The sequence below is a fragment of the Pelecanus crispus genome, chromosome 8 (assembly GCF_030463565.1).
Source record: "Pelecanus crispus isolate bPelCri1 chromosome 8, bPelCri1.pri, whole genome shotgun sequence".
In the NCBI taxonomy this organism is placed as follows: Eukaryota; Metazoa; Chordata; class Aves; order Pelecaniformes; family Pelecanidae; genus Pelecanus; species Pelecanus crispus.
The window spans coordinates 12,005,575-12,023,747 of record NC_134650.1 but is presented as its reverse complement, the minus strand read 5'-3'; the positions used below and the strand labels follow the sequence as shown (position 1 = coordinate 12,023,747).

The 18,173-nt window shown below is 43.8% G+C and overlaps 1 protein-coding gene across 1 annotated transcript in view; it reads left to right on the top strand.

Annotated features, from left to right (window-relative positions):
- The window catches only part of ERGIC1 (endoplasmic reticulum-golgi intermediate compartment 1), a 37,177-nt gene that overhangs the window by 9,021 nt on the left and 9,983 nt on the right, over positions 1-18,173 (top strand). Inside the window, exons 4-7 of the mRNA XM_009485931.2 lie at positions 10,012-10,106; positions 10,757-10,881; positions 13,401-13,505; positions 17,470-17,530. Coding sequence (XP_009484206.2) covers positions 10,012-10,106; positions 10,757-10,881; positions 13,401-13,505; positions 17,470-17,530 — 386 coding nt within the window. The remainder of the gene's footprint in view (positions 1-10,011; positions 10,107-10,756; positions 10,882-13,400; positions 13,506-17,469; positions 17,531-18,173) is intronic.

The following is an 18,173-nucleotide window of genomic DNA, read 5'->3' as shown; positions in this document are numbered from 1 at the left end:
TGGGTATCACATTCTGCCAGTCTTCACTGGATGTTTTTGGAGATGCTTTTTGGAAAAATGAATTGCATAAAATATGAATGATTATTAGTTTAATGTTAATAACACCTTTTTTTTTTTAAATCTCAGACTCTGATACATACAGATAGCTTTACTCACGCGTGAGATTTTATCTTCTTTCTTTTCACCTGTTGAGCCTTACTTGGAAACTTAGTTGACAGGTTTTGTGTCTGAAGACAAGTTGTCCCAGGTCACCTCTTTGGGACCTTGCTTTGAGCAAAATTCAAATAATTTACCCTTTAAAAAATTTCTCATAGAACAAGTACTTTAGTTAATCAGATTTTTTTTTTTTTTATTCCTGTTCTCATGCTCCTCCTGCCTTGAAGTAAACTTTTATTAGTAACTATTAACACAGGTACCTTTGTTTTGGGTTCTAGGAAACATTCTCCATCATCCTGCTGATGTGGCAGTGAGCTCACTAGACTGTGATGCACAGTTCCTGGATAGCTAGGAAGGGTGGAACTTTTGTCAGACTTACGTGATGGTCCAGATAGCAACAGAGCAGCAACTGCTGAGCAAAAAAGCACTGAAATGCATTGGACTCATGTACCATATTTAAATTGACCATGCTTTACGTGGCTTCTGATAACCATGTGGCTTTTTAATTGTTTTTGTGCAGCTCTGACTTGGGTCAAGAATATAATTTCAAGAATAATTTTAACCTTGAGTAATGTTTAACCTTAAGACAGTAGTGTAATCTAGCTCTAGCTAATTTTTAATGGCCATTGCACAGTTACTTCAAAGATGGTATCTTAGGTTTCTTACTCACTGCTTCTTTGAATTTAGTTCCGTGCATTTGCTTGTAAAATACTAGGGTCACCTGATCAACCCACTTCTCTCAGGAACTGAGTTTTCTTGGTTTTCTTGTTTTTAAAAAAATAGAGAAAAGCTGGACAAATTGCTTCAAGTAAAATAGTACCTTTTCTTGCCCTGCTCTCAGACCTCATTCTCTCATCTGGTTTTCTTTTTTCTTTTGGTTAATGTTTTAGCAGAGAAGTTAGTAATATTTACCTAATTTTGATCCAGTTATTTGAGTGCATGTGCCTTTATGTGGTGGTAGTTTCCTGACTAGAGATTTCTTTTTGAACAACAAAATTGTATGATTCTCTGAGGCATCTTCATGCTTTTTTCTTAGCAAGATGATGCATTTTCCGCAAAAATATTAGAGGTGCTATAAGTTCTGCATGCTCAGCTGACACGTTTCTCATTAAAACCTCAGAGAAATGGTAAACTGCCTTTCCCAGCAGGAACTGCGTGGGGAGGAGGTGTTTGTAAGCAATAAAGCAGTAAAATTTTAGAGAGGATGTCGTGGAAGAGACAGACAAATGAATGCAGGAAACTGATTCGTCATGGACCGTCCAACACAATAGCTCACAGAATATGAAAACCTCCTTCTGATGAGTTATAGGTCATCAAAATCTCTCTTGCTGGGAACAGATCACCCACAGCATTTGTGAATAGGCTCCCCCTGTAACAGCGGAAATACTTCAGAAAGTTACATAACAAAGTGCTTCCCAGTTCAGCAACTTCTAAAGTAGAAGTAAACTTTTCTTTTTCCATTTCTTACCCATTGCTTTCTCTTCTGGGAAACCCAGTACCTTAAAGGTTTTCAAAGATGTTGCCAACTTCTTGTGCTTCTCTTTCAAGTGTGTATTACTGGCAGTGTGTTCCAAGGCAGTATTGTCTCATCGTTCAGAATACGGGTGCAGAAGTGTGGAGCTGTACATGGTCTGGAACAAACAGTGTGAGAACTCTGTGCCACCATTTAAACTGGGTGGTAGCAAATTACAGGGGAGATACTATCTCACAAAGGTATTTTGAGCCTTGTTTGCCCATGAATCAAATACTTTTGAAGATATGGAAGATTCCTTACGTGCAAACTATTCAATTCCCACCAACTTCTATTGCGAGCTTCGAGATTCTTTTGTGCTAAGAGTCTCCTACAACAGATATCTCTCCCAGCTTGAAGCTTCCTAGTGTCAGCCAGGATCTGAATGATTAACTAGAGTGTGCGCTTACATAGGGTGAGCTTTCCTGCTTTGCCAGTGCCAGCTGTGCTATGAGACTGCATCGGTCTTTCTCCTCTTGTGTCATACTTCCCTTAAAGCAGTCATGCACTTGACAAAGCTGAATTGCATGGGGATAGCTGCGCATTTTTGATGGCAAGGTGAAATCGGGAGCACTTGGATTGGTGCCTTACATCAGAGACGTACCGGGTTCGTTGATGTGGACTCATGCTTACCTCATAGCCCTATTATGCCGAGTAATTGTGCATGGTGTGTGTGCATTGGCAGGCTGCTTCAGGGCAAGTCAGCAGCAACCTCAACAGCAGTGGTACCCACAGAATTAACTGTCTAACTCTCACCAACAGGAGGTTTCTTTGGTATCTGCATCTAAAGTGAGAGGTTGGTGTGGTTTGTTGAACTCATGCTGCAACATGAGAAAATAAGGTCTGCTCCACACCACGCTAACCCCTAATGCTTGCTAGCTTCTAGCCACTGTTGGACTTTCTTCTATGTTCATATGACTGTAGCAACTTAAATTCCTGGTATTACTAGAAATCTCAGTTTGGTCACTCTTGCCCAACTTCAAAGCTGTATTTCCTTGACCAGCCCATTGTCTTAGTGTTTATAGTCTCAACTGCTAAAGACTTGTCTGGGTGGCAGAAAGCCAAGAAATTACACCCTCATCTTGAGGATAACAGTCATAACACTAAAACCAAACAGATTACCTATGTGGGGAAGACAAGTGTGCATCACAGTAGCTATGTCATAACTCGTGTGGGCATTTCTAATGAGCACTAAAATTGCGTCTGTGCACGGGAGCTTACTTCAGTTAGGAAGCCGAACTAAGACACTGTGCACGTTACAGTGGACATGCAGGAAGTTCATGTGGCATAGCTACTACGTTATAAATGCACATCCTATTTTGCTGCTGACTAGCTTCCTGTGTAGATGAGCCCTGAGTAGGGTAGAAAACTCCTAGTTTCTCATCTTCTAGATTTACTGCGTGGCCCTAACAGGTAGTCCTCTGAGCAGCCATGAAGGAAATCAAAGCTTGGTTCTTAGGTGGGGCTGCATCCTTTTCAGGAAAAGCACAGTGAAGGGCTGGTGAGGGAAGAGGCTTTTCTTTCTTTGCTCAGCCACAACCCATCATTGCAGTTAAGGGGAGGGTGAGTTTAATTCTGGAAATCAAGGATCATCTTGATTTTTTTGTTGTTGTTGGTTGGTTGTTTTCTGTCCAGACTGAGAGTGACTGAAGACTTGGTCCAAAACAAGAACTTAGATCAATCTCCTCAATTCTGTAAAAGATAAATAAAAGGCGGCCCATGCTCCACACTTGAACCTCTGCAAAATAGACAGTATCAAATACAGTTGTCCCACTGAGCAAATTACTCAAATGGCTGAAGAAATGAAGCTAAAGTGTTAAATGTGTCTGGTATTTCCTGGGCAGGATCAGTGGTAGATTGACAGCTGAGAGTAGATTGAGGGCTAGAAATTGCTTGGCATACTTTTAACGGCCTTCCTCATTCATCTTGCTGTTATGTTGCAAATCCAGAACGTAGAAATCATCTATCTCTTTTCTAATTAACTCAGATCAGTGCTAGAAGTTAATAGCTGGCAAGATGGTAATCCTGCAGTTTTATCACTGTAATTAGGTCATGAATTATGTTCTGTAGGATCAATAAGAGTTTTCCAAGTATTCCATCATTAAGGAGGAAAGAGGTAATTAACTAATCTAGTCTGCCTTGCATTGGCAGCCAGGGGAAGGGGTAGGAGGGTATGCATATGATACTTGTGGTATGAATGTAGCTGCTCAACAATAATTCACCTGCCACAGCACACTGTAGAAAGCAACAGACCATTCTTGCCAGTGTTTTCTTTTTTTTTTTTTTTTTTTTTTTAAAATGAAGTAACTGACACTGAACAGACTGAAGTGACAAGTTTGCCACTTGGAAGGCTGTGCCTCCCTACAAGGCAATTAATTAATCTGGAGGGCAGAATATCTGTCATAAAGATACTGCCTTTGCATAAAGGCATAAATCATCAGCAATGTCCAAATCATTTGTTCATTTAAGGTGACCAGATCATTCACTGGGGACACCTGTTTGCTTTAATCTTTACGAAAAAATACCTTGTCCAGTCTGTGAATATCTCACAGCCTACCTCCTATGCTGGGACCACATCACATGCAGCATGACTTGACTGTTCATGCAGACTGTGAGGTACCCTGAATGTAGGAGGAAGCAAAACACGAGGAGCTTCCGAGACCAGCGTCGCTTGTTCACACTGGATTCATCTGCATGCCCAAGACCAACCCTGCAGTGAAGCAGAATTGTTATCATACCTGCCTTCAGAGCTTTTTGTCCCTTAGCTCTCCAAGGTATGTTGAATGTGTCTTGTGGCTCTTGGCCCATGAAAATTTCTCATAATAACCTGCAGGATCAAGCTGCACCTGCCGTAAGCAGCAGAGTGTGATCCTGGTGCAACAAGAGTTCTTGCTGCTGGAATCATAGAATCATAGAATCATCTAGGTTGGAAAAGACCTTTAAGATCATCCAGTCCAACCATTAACCTACACTACCAAGCCCACTCTAGACTAATCAAGGGTAGACCAGACTAAACCATATCCCGAAGTGCCACATCTACCCGTTTTTTAAACGCCTCCAGGGATGGTGACTCCACCACCTCTCTGGGCAGCCTGTTCCAATGCCTGACCACCCTTTCCGTAAAGAAATTTTTCCTAATTTCCAGTCTAAACCTCCCCTGGCACAGCTTAAGCCCATTTCCTCTTGTCCTATCGCTAGCTACTTGGGAGAAGAGACCAACACCCACCTCACTACAACCTCCTTTCAGGTAGTTGTAGAGAGCGATAAGGTCTCCCCTCAGCCTCCTCTTTTCCAGGCTAAACAACCCCAGTTCCTAACTCTAACCTCGGAGGATAAGCCATCTGCACCAGGAGCGCAATGCTACAACTCATATGTTCTGATCCGGGTCCCAGGCACTAAGCTGGAGATGCAACTCCAACTCCACCAGCTCATCCAGTTGAGGCAGATGAAATGCTGGAGCAAGCTAAACCAGCATATGGAATACAATATAGTAGTCGGAGGGGAATGGGAGTTGTAGTCCTGCTCTCACCATGGACTGTCCTCGAGACAGACACTTTTCTGTAGAAGGATGTAATACTTAGCTGACTACCTCTCAGGGGTGCTAAGAAGCTTAATTAATGTTTGCGTAGTAACTTCGAGATTACCTAATAAAAGGTGTTATATATTTGTGAAGTGTTGTTGTGCCGTTTGTCCTAATGTACGTGTGTGGGTTAGCAGGAAGTGGAAGGTCGTGTCATGATGTCATTTGCAATTTCTGACTCAAATCTATATTGACGTCTTTCGAGCCCTTCTCCTTCTTCCTGCCTCCTGGAGAACTGTAATTCCTTCCTTTGTAGGACAGTATGTTTTCTGTGCTTCACAGCTGGGCCAAGACCTAATCTGGGACAAAGACCTTCTCAACGAAGAACTGATCGAGATTGAGGGCATAGAGGGAAGATTACAAATAGCAGAGCAATAGACATGCACAATTTATTACACAGTAGAGAATTTGCCGACCTGCTTGTTGTTTCTTTGCACAAATTGAGAAGAAGGTGGGTTGTTTGTGCGATGTTGGGTCTTCTCTGGTCTGGCACAACTGAGAAGAAGGTAGTGCAGAATCTCAGCTTTGGATGGTTTTGTTTCTGGAAGGTGGTTGATTAGAGCTGAAATGGCAAGCAGAGCCAAGAGAGCTCACCTGAGAAAGTCTTTTGAGAAGCTTTGGGCTCCCTCAAGAAAGAATAATTATTTTCCCTCTTAGGCTTAGAGTCCTGGAGACTAGAGAGTGCCTCCTGGGTGTTGAAGGAAAAGGTAAATGCAGCTTGCTGGAGTAAGTGGTTGTATTTTCTGTATGGCTGATGACGGGTGAGGAGGATGCCTGGTTGGTTGATGTGAAAGAGGGAGAAAAAAGGCTAGAACTTGAAGCAGAGAGTAGGACAAGGAGGACAGAGGACAAGGAAGATGTGTTTAGAGAGCGCCCAGGCAGTGTGTGAAGCTCTGAAAGGTCAGTGCAGTGTGTCTCCTCTTGTATTCAAAGGACTGCAGGCCCTTCAGCTGTTGAAGTGCTGAAGTGTCTGATGTTAGTGGCCAGGGCTGCTGGGTGGAAATAAGTTACTGGGGAGGTTTTGTTTCTGGGAAAACAAAGCTGTTGTGTCATAAATCTAAGTCCTAAAGCATGGAGAACGGGTCTGGCTTTCTTTGGATAAAATCTTAAAGAAATGCTGAGCCTTCTTGTCACTGTTTCCCCCTTTCATTCTCTCTCGCATGCCATTTGCATGATCTGCAATCTTAGCTGAAGAGTCCCTCCAACTTTTTCTGTGTAATGCTGCAAGTTTGTAAGCAAATGGGATAAGCAACTGACAAGTGCAGCAGCACCACTCAGGAATGTGAGGTATTTCGAAGTGGCTCTTTATAGAAGTGAAACAGATTCTTTCTGTGTGGATCACGGCTCCTGCTGCATGGAGAAACTTTCCTCCCTTTCCTTGAATCGGTGGTGGGGGGCCCTGCGGAGGGAGAGGTCCACGTCTCACCTGTCCTTTTGCCCTCATTGTACTTCTGTAGCTCTGCACCTCACCTCTTCTTTATTGTGCCACTTTTATTCAAATAGTCCTTAACAGCAACCAGTAAAATACTAACTCCTACGTGCTTAGGGTCTTCAGAGGGGAAGGTATGTGCCCTCTTTGGAGTCACAGTACAACCCCATACGCTGCCTCTCTAAACAGCTGTAGAAGCAGCTGTGTTTACAGTGTCTTTCTGCCCGACCTCAGGTTTTATTTCCCTTGTGACCATCCCAGATTCACTATCAAGCACTGTTACTCCTGGGACACTTTATGTTTCAGGAGGGATGGCTATAAATTAGAGCCAACTTCATTTCTTCCACTGGAGACGTTATCCCTTCAGGGAGAGTTGCTAAAGGTGGTAAATAGTGCTAAATAGTGCTTTTCCCAACATCCCAGGACTGTCTGACTAAATAATGGGAAGGCTGTCTGCAATTTGGCTTCTTGGCCCTGGGGAGGAGGATAGCGAGGGAGGCAGGAGTGCTAGTTCTCTGCCAGCTCCATCCAGACTTAGGTCGTGGTGGTTCAGGAGGAGGTCCTGGAAAGAGTAGCCTTGACCCTGGAAGTTTGCTTTACCTGTGAAGTTTCCAGAATGTATTTTGGGAGTAAAATTTCCAGTTTGTTGAAAATGATGACATTTCTTCTGAGGTTTGCCCTAGCAAGCATAGCCTGTGGGGTGTTGTCATTATGCCCTTGGTTCCCCATAGTGAGAGGAACCTCAGTAACGGAGCAGGTCAGCGTAAAGGGTGCGCTTTGGAGCCCCTGATAAGAAACCTTGCTGGGTTTGTTAGCTTGGGCCCTCTGCAAGAGCTGATGCTGCCAGGAGGAGGCAGTGGCTGGAGCTGGGAGGGAGAAGCAGGGTTCAGCAGGAAGGGTGCTCCATGAAAGGTGGCACTGCAGGCCCAAGGGAGGGGAATGAAGGACAGACTGTCACGAGTGGTCAGATGTCTAAGGAGTGATAGGTAGGGTTATGAAATTTGGAACATGAGGGGCAGGGGGCTACTAGGTAAAGAGGAGGAGGAGGAAGTGGCCGTGAGCCTTGCCCAAGGGACAGGTTGGGAATTGTTGGTCCAGTGACCGGAGTGTGGGACAGGAAACCAGTTTCCTTTATCTGCGACTAATGGGCTGAGTGACGTGGACAAACTGGCCTACTTCTGTTTGCCTCAGTGATCCAGTCTGCAACTGAGTGACCTCACCACTTGCCTTCCTATGTAAGAGCTTCCATAGGCTCCCTGTGCACAGCTTATTCTTTGACTCCTACCAGCAACCACTTCTCACTCACTTATCACTGAAAGGCTTATGTGCCTTTGCTCACAGACCATGCCTGACCGCACATTTTCTGACAGGTTCAGAATTGGAAATCAGCAAATACACATATTGGCCTTCCCAGAGCTTTCCTTCAAAGACCTGGGATGTTCAGCTGAGCTGCCGAACCTGATGCGCTTCTCTGCCAGCCCTGGTGCAAATGCTCCTTTTTGCCAGTAACATCAAGTTGCCCGTGGCGCTGGCTGGGCATGGCCCACATCTCAGACAGCAGAGAGCTGGGAAGAAGCCAGGTGCTGTTACGAAACAGGTTGGCTGGCAACTGGGATCTTGATGAGAGGACTCAGGGAGTGCAGAAAGGTGCATTGCTTTGGGGGATTAATGCCTGTCCTGGCTGGAGCTGCTCCTCACAACCGTATTTGGACATATGACTTAATCCCGATCGCTACCCAATCTGCCAGTAATAAACACATAGAAGATTGGATGCATTCCACCCAGGAGGGCTCAGCCAAGAAGCTTCTAACTAGGTCACTGATGAGCAATCTTCCCCTCCCTCTGTGTCATTTTTATTAATCACTTGAAAAATACGTTGAGTAATGATTGCAAGCAACTTGTCAAGCCAATTAAAAACAGAGAAAGGTAGGGCTGTGAAGCTGAAGACAAATGCTGTGCTGGTTTTAAATGAGTGTCTGTAAACCCCACTGACCTGTGAGTAATTACCTCCAAAAAAATTGGCAGCTGTGTGTTTCTCAGTGTGAAGGCTTGTTTCTTCTGAATCCACAGGGCAAACAGTTCATTATGGTCCAGAGATGTATCACCACAGCAAAATCACTTTGAATCTGTCTTGTAGCTGCCCTTAGTCTGGTTTGTCTATTAGCATACAGACTCTTAAGCAAGGGCTTGTCAAAGGGTTTCATGCACTTTGAGCATTAAATAAAAATAATACAGAGCACTTACTAGTGAAGGTAGTTTATTTCATTTAGCTTGCCTGAACATAAGTTCCCATAGCTTTGTAATCTATCTGACTGGAAGATAAATTGCCAGATCTTCTTATTTGATGAGGCTGAACAGTGTTGGACTTTGAGGGAGAAAGAGCTGCTAGGTATCTCGCCATCTTCTCAGTTCAGTGTGGTGAGTTTCCCTGGAGTGGATTCTCTAGGACCGTTCAGCTAAGTCGGCTGTGCTTGTGTTGGGTTTTTTTTTTTGTTTGTTTTGGGGGTTTTTTTAGGTGTCAGATGGATTGTATCTGCCAACAATAAATATTTATACTCTTGTATTCCTTTTACTCTGTATTTTGTCTTCTGTGAAATATGTGCCAGCACTGTGGGTGCTATGAAACAACATTACTCTTTGGGAGACTGTTGCATAGTGTGTTAGATCCTGCTGTCCAGGATGTTTCTTCCCATCTGTTCCTGGCTCAAATCCTCTGCTCCTCAATTTTAGTTGTTGCTTCTGGTTATCATTCATAGATTGAAATGAGATATTAAAGAGAGAGCTGTAAGTATGCCATGCTGCCTTCTCTTGCTGCTGCGCTGTCAATTGGATGGCAATAACCAAAGGCAATTAGTTATGCAAATAAGCTTTCCTGTAGGATAGTTGAGAGCAGCCTTTCTCTAAAACTATTTATGAAACAAATCGAAAAACGCGTGCTTCCCTCTTTCCTAAAAGGAGTATGCGGAGGACTAGCACGCTAGCCTGCCTCCTCTTCAACATTAGGTTCTTGTTTTGTGTCACCTCTGGAAACTCAGGTTAGAGAATGGGGCAGGAAGCATAAATCAGAGCAGGAGTTTTGTTTTCCGCTGGTGCAAGGGACTTGTTTAAAGCCTCCTGCACTTGCCAAGCAAGACGTAAAATTAAATCGTGATTTGTCCCCATGCAGTTGTGGAGGGCTTTTCCTGCTCTCTGTCTTGGTTACTCTGTTGCAGCTGTCACACAGTCAAACCCCCTGCTTCAAAGTCTCCTTTTTTCCCTTCCCGTGCAAGTTGTTGTCTTTTTTTCCTGTGGAAAGTAGCTATGTGCCTGAACCCACCTGTGTTTTCTGTCCTCCAGAGTTAATGAGCTCTACGTGGATGACCCAGACAAAGACAGTGGAGGTAAAATAGAAGTGAATCTGAACATCAGTTTGCCAAACCTGCATTGTGAATGTGAGTACCCCTTTTCACTTATGGTTTGGGGTTTTTTTTATTATTATTTTAAGTAATACTTGAAATGGGCCCAAACTGGTATAGTGGCCCTTCTTCTCTAACAGGGTGGATGGAGATCAGGTAGCTGCAGCCTTTGCCAATACCCCATCGCTTTCTGTTCCAGGCCAGGACACCTCTTTTCTTGGACCCTGTGTCACTCTGCAGCCTGTGTTAGTGGCTGGCCTCCCTCACTGGCTTCTTTCTAAATCTCATTTCCTTTTTTCATAGCAACCTTTTCATGTCTGGAAGCAAGAAACCTCCCAAGTTTCATTTGTAACTCTGAATGCGCCAGCTAGTTGTTGGCTTTTCACAAATCACCTGCCTTGTCTACCCGAAGTTTTTCTATTTGTGTAATTGAGATTGCAGTCAGCTGGCAGGATATGGGACTTATATTTGTGTCAAATAGGCAGTCTGAAAAGTTTGGTTACAAAGTTCTTTCTGAAGAGCTGGTATAACAATATTTGACAAATGACATTACTAGCACAGTTTAGTCAAATGTCAGGAAAAAAGATGTGGATTTTTTCCCAGTAAAAGCAGTGCATGCTTTTCCTGTGCAACCTTGTTATTTCTTGTTTTGATTTTTTTTGTCTTCTCCCCTCCCACCCATGCAGTAGTTGGACTAGACATCCAAGATGAAATGGGAAGGCACGAAGTGGGTCATATTGACAACTCGATGAAGATACCTCTCAATAATGGGGATGGCTGCAGGTTTGAGGGCCATTTCAGCATCAACAAGGTGAGTAGGAATGACAGGGGGTGAGTGTGCACTGGCTGGGGAAATGCTAGCAAGATCCATTTCTAAAATGCTCATGAAAATTTGTGTGTCAGCGTCTCTCCTGTAGAGTGTACATTCATGTCCCTAATCAGTGGTAAGGTTAAGTCTCTCGGTGCTGCAGAACAGTGTGGGGAGAGGAGGCTGCATAATTAGACCCACAGAGACTGTGCTAGGTCAGGTTTTTGCTTCGTTCTCTGAAACAGGTAATCGAGATAGCATTGCTTAACAGCAGAGAACAGCTCTGTGTTGCAGCCAGTGTTGTCTCTTTCAGTGCAGCAGCCTAATGTTTGGGGGATGTATGAATTCCCTACGAATGCCCGATGGCTTCTATGTTTACTCGTCAAGACTTTTGCACCTCCAAAATGTGACTCACTGTGCAGAGGTCTTTGGCAACGTCTCTATCCAAGTGCTCTTTTGTTCTGAGAGCTGCAGAATGACAGGAATGTTCCCTATTAGAGGGTGCCAGTGTAACAGAAGTGGCTCCGTGCTGAGATGTTTGGAATATGTGCATGCAGCCTCTGCGCATGCTTTGTCGGGATGCTCCGCTTCTGTCTCAAAGAATGAAAATCTAGGCCTGGAGGAGGCTCCTCTCTGGGGTGGGAGCGTTCAGAATTGAATAATCTTGCTATGTAATGCTGGAGATGACTAGCTGGGGTGGGGGAGGCAGTGGTGGGGCCCACTGATGTCCTAAGAAGGGCACACCCTTTATTCATGCCTCCTCATGTACCACAGGCTACAAAATCCTACTTCCTTCTTTTCCTCTCAGGTCACGTTAAATCACATCTAAAAATAACAGGCAGAACCTCTTACTGATTCTGTGGCATGGAAAAGATTAGGGACTTAAAAAGAGGACGTTTTTTTCCTCACCTCTAAGCCACCAAGATTACTGGCAGCTGATAGTCCACAAAACTGGGAAAGGGCTTCTTGAAAGGTAGTTCTTGTTCTGTTAATTCCCAAAGCACAGAGCTGAAATACTTGGGGTTTTGTCTTCTAGATGTGGTGTGTTCTGCTCACCAAAGCAACTCAAAAGGGGGTTGCTGTATGTGGCAGTGAGGGGCTCCCTTCACGGCTTAATCTGTGAAAGGCCACTAATAGCATTGTCTCATACAGCGGCTGGGACTGCTGTCAGAGGAGGGGACCTGGCCCAGGACTTCTGGCTCTGAAAACCTGAACCTCTCATGTATGAGCTGGAAGTCTGCAGTCCCTTGGCAGAAATTTTACAGGCTTCTGTATGAGCTGGTATCTGGAGTAGGACATAGCCAGGCTTTGAAACTTGACCAAGGGTTGCACTTGGGTGTTACTCTCAAACCTGAAGAGGGAGGACAAGGTAACAGTGAGATGATTGTGTGTACTACTTACTGCAGAGTCTGCCACCCTGTTTACCGAGCTTGTGTATGACACACCTTGTGTCCACACCTGAAAGTGTTCCCAGGAGTGCACTGCTGTTCCTCAAGTCATTTAAATTAGCTTTCCTGAAAGCACATGGAACCAGCATGTGGCCTCCCGTGGCCCTGCTGGTGAGGTGTCTCTGCAGAGAGTGCAATGGGCACCAGTTGTATAACCATCCTCCCACTCTTGTCTTAGGCCATGTCAGATTGCTCCTCAGTGTTGCTTAATTTCCCAACCTTTTCTTGATAGGAAAAAAATTTTTGCACCCTCGATAAACAGTGGTTGAGCTGAATCTGCTGAATGACTTCATGGAGTAGGGCTAGTGACCTGAAAAGTGTGTGCATGCTAGAGTGATCCCGTCAGAATGACACCAGTGCTCATTTTCTGTCTTGGAACTGAGTCCTTAGGTGAAATCTGTATTTTTCAGAAGTTTGTATTTCCCTCTGCTTAAAAAATTAGAAAGAGAAAATCCTGTACTTGGAAGGACTATTGCTAGAGCTGAAGATCTAGCTTAGTTTGTATGGGAAGCCCCGTTGGTTTTGGTAGGTTTTTTCCTCTTTTTATATAAAACTCATTCTTACGCACAATCTTCTCAAATGTAAGGTTGCTCATGACCAGTACTACAATAAGAATATATCCTCAGCTTTCTTGGGTTGTTCTGCAGCAGTGGCCCCATTAACAAATGCGAGATGTGGGAGTAAAACATTAAGCAACTGTTTGTTGCCTGTCAAAGACATGAATCTTATTTTAATAGGGATGAAAGACATAGCCTTAAGTGTTAGGAATCCCTGAAGTTGGGAGTGATCCACTCATCACCTCCTAGTCAGCAGCAGCAGCAACGTGAGGGTGCCAGACTCTTGGGCTGCAGGACGCAACTGATCTCCGCTCTGTATGCAGTATGGTGGTGTTGGTCAAGTGCAGGAAGGTATTTCAGAGCCTTTCTCTGACATGCCAGAGGCGGTCCACTGCTGAGTAGATACAGCCTGCCAGGCTGGATGGATCCAGGCATTTCCGCTTCATATCACAGAGGCTAGCAATGCCTTGAGGGATAAAATGTGAAATCCTGTCTTCCTTGTCTTGACTAATTTTAGGTCCCTGGTAACTTTCACGTGTCAACACACAGTGCCACTGCGCAGCCTCAGAATCCTGACATGACTCACATCATCCACAAGCTCTCATTTGGGGACAAGTTACAGGTGAGTTCTCTTCCCTGAAAATTCCCTGGCTCTAGGGGAATGAATGCAATGAGAGTGACCTTTAATATTAGACACTTTGGTTTTATGGAAGGGCCATGTACAGTGTGGGGAGGACATAAGAAAGGACTGCCTGGGTAAGCAAGCCCATCCGTTGCATTCATGCAATGTACACTCAGTGTGGAAGAGTTTGCAAACTGTTTACATGCCACCACTTCAGGAAGGAGCAGTAGCCAGTCATAGAGTAACTTTGCTGTTTTCATCTGAAACTGAAAGTGCTTTTGGGAAACTATGTGGCTGTCTTCCTGCAGGGAATAGAAATGAGGATTCATGGCTTTGCAAAATCCTATGTGGTACTGTTTTCAGTATTAATGCACCAAACGAATCTTGACTGCCTTTGCAGAGGAGCACTAAGTATGCTAAGGGAAGATGTGTGCTTGCTACTGTGTTTACCATGGTACCAGTCAAGTTCTTTTTAATTCACTTCATTGTACTTGTATAGCAGACACCTATTAGTCAAATTTGTTCTATGAAACACAAGTTAGACTTAGAACTGCCAGTTCCCTGTTGGGAAGAAGCTGAATGTGTGTACTTGCCCAGTGGATAGAGTTTCACCAGGTGTTGCAAGTTATGTAATAATTCCTGATTTCTCAATAAGGACAGATTACAGCACTTCTCTAGCCTACTTCCAAGGAGCTAGCATCATAGGTGGGAGTTATATGTGCACACCCAGTTTGCGACTCACCCTAAACATTGCTTACCCATAGTCTCTCTGTAATCTTCTTTCCTCAGCACAGACGTCTCATTAGTCTGCTTCTTGTACACCCACTTCCAAAACCCTTTTTCATGCTAACAAGTCTAAGCGTTGCTTTGTAGTCTTCTGATTCTGCTCCCGGCTTCTTTTAGGAAATATCTTGTGTGGGAACGCTGAAATATTAGCATATAAATAAGCTTGGCTTAATGTCTGTAAAGCACACTGAGATTATGAAAAATATTAGGTAAGTGCTAATAGGGAGTTCTGCAGTTTGCATGGGAAATCAGTGCTCTAAGGTAGCATTCCCATTGTTTTATCATGGAGTTTTTGAGTAATGGAGCTGAAGTGTGAATCAGCATGAATGATATGAGAAGCCTGGATAGTTGGGGGCAAAGGAGCAAGCGTCTTCAGTTCTGGTGGTGAGAAACCTGTCTAGCAAACATGTAGCTGGCTCCTGATTTGGACAAATTCTGATTAGTATTTTCAAAGTTCAAAATAACTACTCATCATCTCCATACAGAAGAATGGAGCATGTAGGTGCTGCTGATCCTGCAGGCAAATGTGCATTCAACAGCACAAATTAAAGAAAGATATGTTCACTAAACAGGTGCTACCAAGACTGAGCAAGCACCGTAGAGAGCCAGCAAGTACGGAGAGCTTTCAATCTATCTAGGTACACCTTTGAATATTTTGGGTTGTCTCCACCTGCTTTGGTGTAACATATGCTCATATTTCTTAAAGAGGGTGAGGAGCTTCTCATTCGCTTGTGTCATGTGCTGGGAGTTAGTTCTCTGTAGGTTGTTACCAACTCTGCAAGAATGATCCACTAAGGTACATGCTGTGTTCTCCAGAAAAAACAGTCTGTTTGAAATAGAGATTTAAATCTCATCTGGCATTGAAGGAGCTTCAGTTCTTCAACAGTAGTTCATGCACAATAGTGGCAGATTTTTTGTAGATTTTTCCCTCGTGTAGATGAGACCAAAATTCAAACCAATATGGTTCTTGCATGTCAGGTAACCCAGTAAAAAAGAGATGTGGACAGTAGGAGATTATATATTTTTAATCATAGAATTCTGTTGAGTGCTAGATCATGGTGTTGAATAATCCTAGTTTTAACCTCGTGAGAGGTCTTGTCTTCCCTTGATAGTTGCGAGGTTGGAAGTTATTTTAGCCTGCTGTTGGACTCTGCCTAAGTTATATGTCCAGTTATATGTCTTTGCATGTGTTTGTAGATGTTAAAGCCTAGGGTGTTCAAGACCCTGGCAAGCATCTTTTTGAGGTCCATGTTGCAGGAGAATAAAGTGTTGACACTGTTAAACCACTGACTAGCCTCCTGTGCCACTACTCCAAGCACTAGATTTGGCCTTGGTAGTGCAGGACAGTCCTGAGAACATCTGGCTAAACAGGCTCACTTAAATTCTCTGTTGCAAAGCAATTTTGTTACTGTGGCCAAAAGCTTACTCCTTGTTGAAGTCCCTCCAGGTACTTAACAAGGTACAAACAAGTATGTTCCCCTAAGGAACACACCTGTGCACTTTGTAGAGCAGAGAGTAATTAGCAATCTACGGACAGCAAGTATGGTAATGGGAGTCTAGAATATTCCACAAGGAAAATCATGGTAAAACATCAGACTGGGAGTTACAAATGCCATCTGTGTTGCAAAGACAAGAGAGGCAGATGCACCAAAGGACCTGATGGCACAGAAAGAGGCAGTTGTGGAGATGTCTGGTGGCTTTGTCTGTGTGTCACTGGGTAGAGAGATGCAGAGCAGACAGCTTTTACATAGAAACAGAAGTGTGGATGCTGGGGAGCCAAGGATAAGAATGTAAGTCCAAATACACTGGTACCTCACAGGATAGATACAGTTGTTTGCTGAATAACTACTCAAATATTTTCTGTTCGAGTGTTTGAAGTGGACCTTAAAGTCTCTGGCCCAGATGTTCTACAAGAGACTTCTCAGCTGTATCAAGAATGGGACATAATACTGTAGCCCAGTCCAGAGACTCCTCTTTCTTCATATGCTTTTTACAATGAGTAAAGAATATGTGCAGTCTGCATGTGTAGTTCGGAAATGGTTTTGCTGTTGTGTAAAATATTTGAAATGCTGGCAGACTGAAAGGCACTGTAGAAGGTTCAGCTGCTGCTTTTGCTCTGTGCTTGTTACCAGCACCTTGCCAGTTGAACTTGCTGATGGATTTGTCTCTCTAGAATTTTCTTTCTCAGGAGAGAAGCAGATTCAGTTGCTACTTCCTCCAAACCATCGTCCACTCCGTAGCATTCAGAATAGGGAAACAGCCATTAGGATGAGACAAATACATTCACATGCTATCAGTTGTGGAGAGGGTCTGGGAAGGAGATTGCATTGCTCTGTTAGCGAGGTGAAAATCTGTCACACCCATGACCAAATACTTCTTCCAAACTATTCCTCCCTCTTGTCTGGCTTAAGGTCAGGAATTTTTAGGTTGTGGAGTTATTTGTCCTTTCTGTATAGCTTACTGTACATTATGTGAATGATGCAACCTTTAATCTACAGCTGTTGCTGTGGGGTTTTCCCTGTCTAGAGAGTTCACAAATTGATTATTCTGTTGGTGGACATCAGAGTCCAGATCATAGTATGTGGAAGGCATGGGATGGAAATCCTGTTATTCTGGGCAAACAGATACTTGCATGCCTGGGACCAGCTGCAGGAAAAGCTGAATGAATGGCAGTGCTGGCATGTGTCCTTCCAATCTCCAGGGGCATAGTGTGTGTGGTGTGAAAGCTGGGCTAATGAGTTAAAGCTGTACAAGCCCAACTGCTCTGACATGAGCTACCTTTACAGTAGAAGTCTTGAGTTTTAACCTGAATATGACTCCCATTTATTTCCCTTTCAGTGTGATAAATTAATTTCACAGTTAACTATGCAAAGCTCTTAGGAAATATCTCACAATGAAATTTCACAACTGGCCTCTTCTAACTGCAATTCCTTTGGCTTTGGAGTGGTTTTGGAGTTTCATCTTGTAAGATATTGTGAAATAAACTTTTTTACTTGGAACCAACCTCTGTGGTGATGGTCACTGAAAGACATTTCAAGTCATCTTTTACTGGATTGAGGCTTTGTTTTTGGAAAGGTTGAATCAGGCTGATCTCCTTGTTACAGGATAGGATAGGGAAGCAAAGGTCAAGAGTACCAAGTCAGAGCATAGTTTCTTCATATGCCTTTTTGCTTTCCAGGTCCATAATGTTCATGGAGCGTTCAATGCCTTGGAGGGAGCAGACAAACTCAGCTCGAATCGTACGTATTCTTGGTGATTACAGGTCTTAGCCACTCTCTGCAGGAGGGAAAAAACAGGGCCATTCATGCAACACTGGTGTATCCAAAAGTCTTTAATCTGCCTCTTCAACCAAAATGATCCAGACATTGCTGACTGACATTTCCATTTTCTCCAGTACCATAGAGAAGCCTTAGTCCAAAAGGTCCTTTGCAGCCATTCTGCAACCTGGACATTGTCTCCAGCTCTGTTATGACCAACTCAGAGCTACCGAGTTTCTTATCCATATCCTATTCTACAGCTTCCCTTTGCTGCTGTCACCACCACCAGAACTTTTCCTTGTTCTTGTGTTGCGAGTTAGCGCTTACCTTAAGTTCTGCCCTGTGGCTGGAAGGATAGACATTTTCATTGCCCTTCTTTATGATCAACAACACAAAAAGAAATCTCCAGTGCATGCTACAATTCAGCGTAGCTTTTCTCCTTCAAGTGTTCAGGCTCCCACAGGATATCAGTCTTGTCAACTTCTTGGAACAAAGTTTCTATGGCTGTTCCTGAAGCTAGACAATTGTGGGTTTTGGTGCAGTTTTTTTTTTTTCCCCTCCAGGAGCCAAATGTCATTGTGTTATACTTGGCCAAAGGACCCTGCAGAGAAATCATTTAGAATTC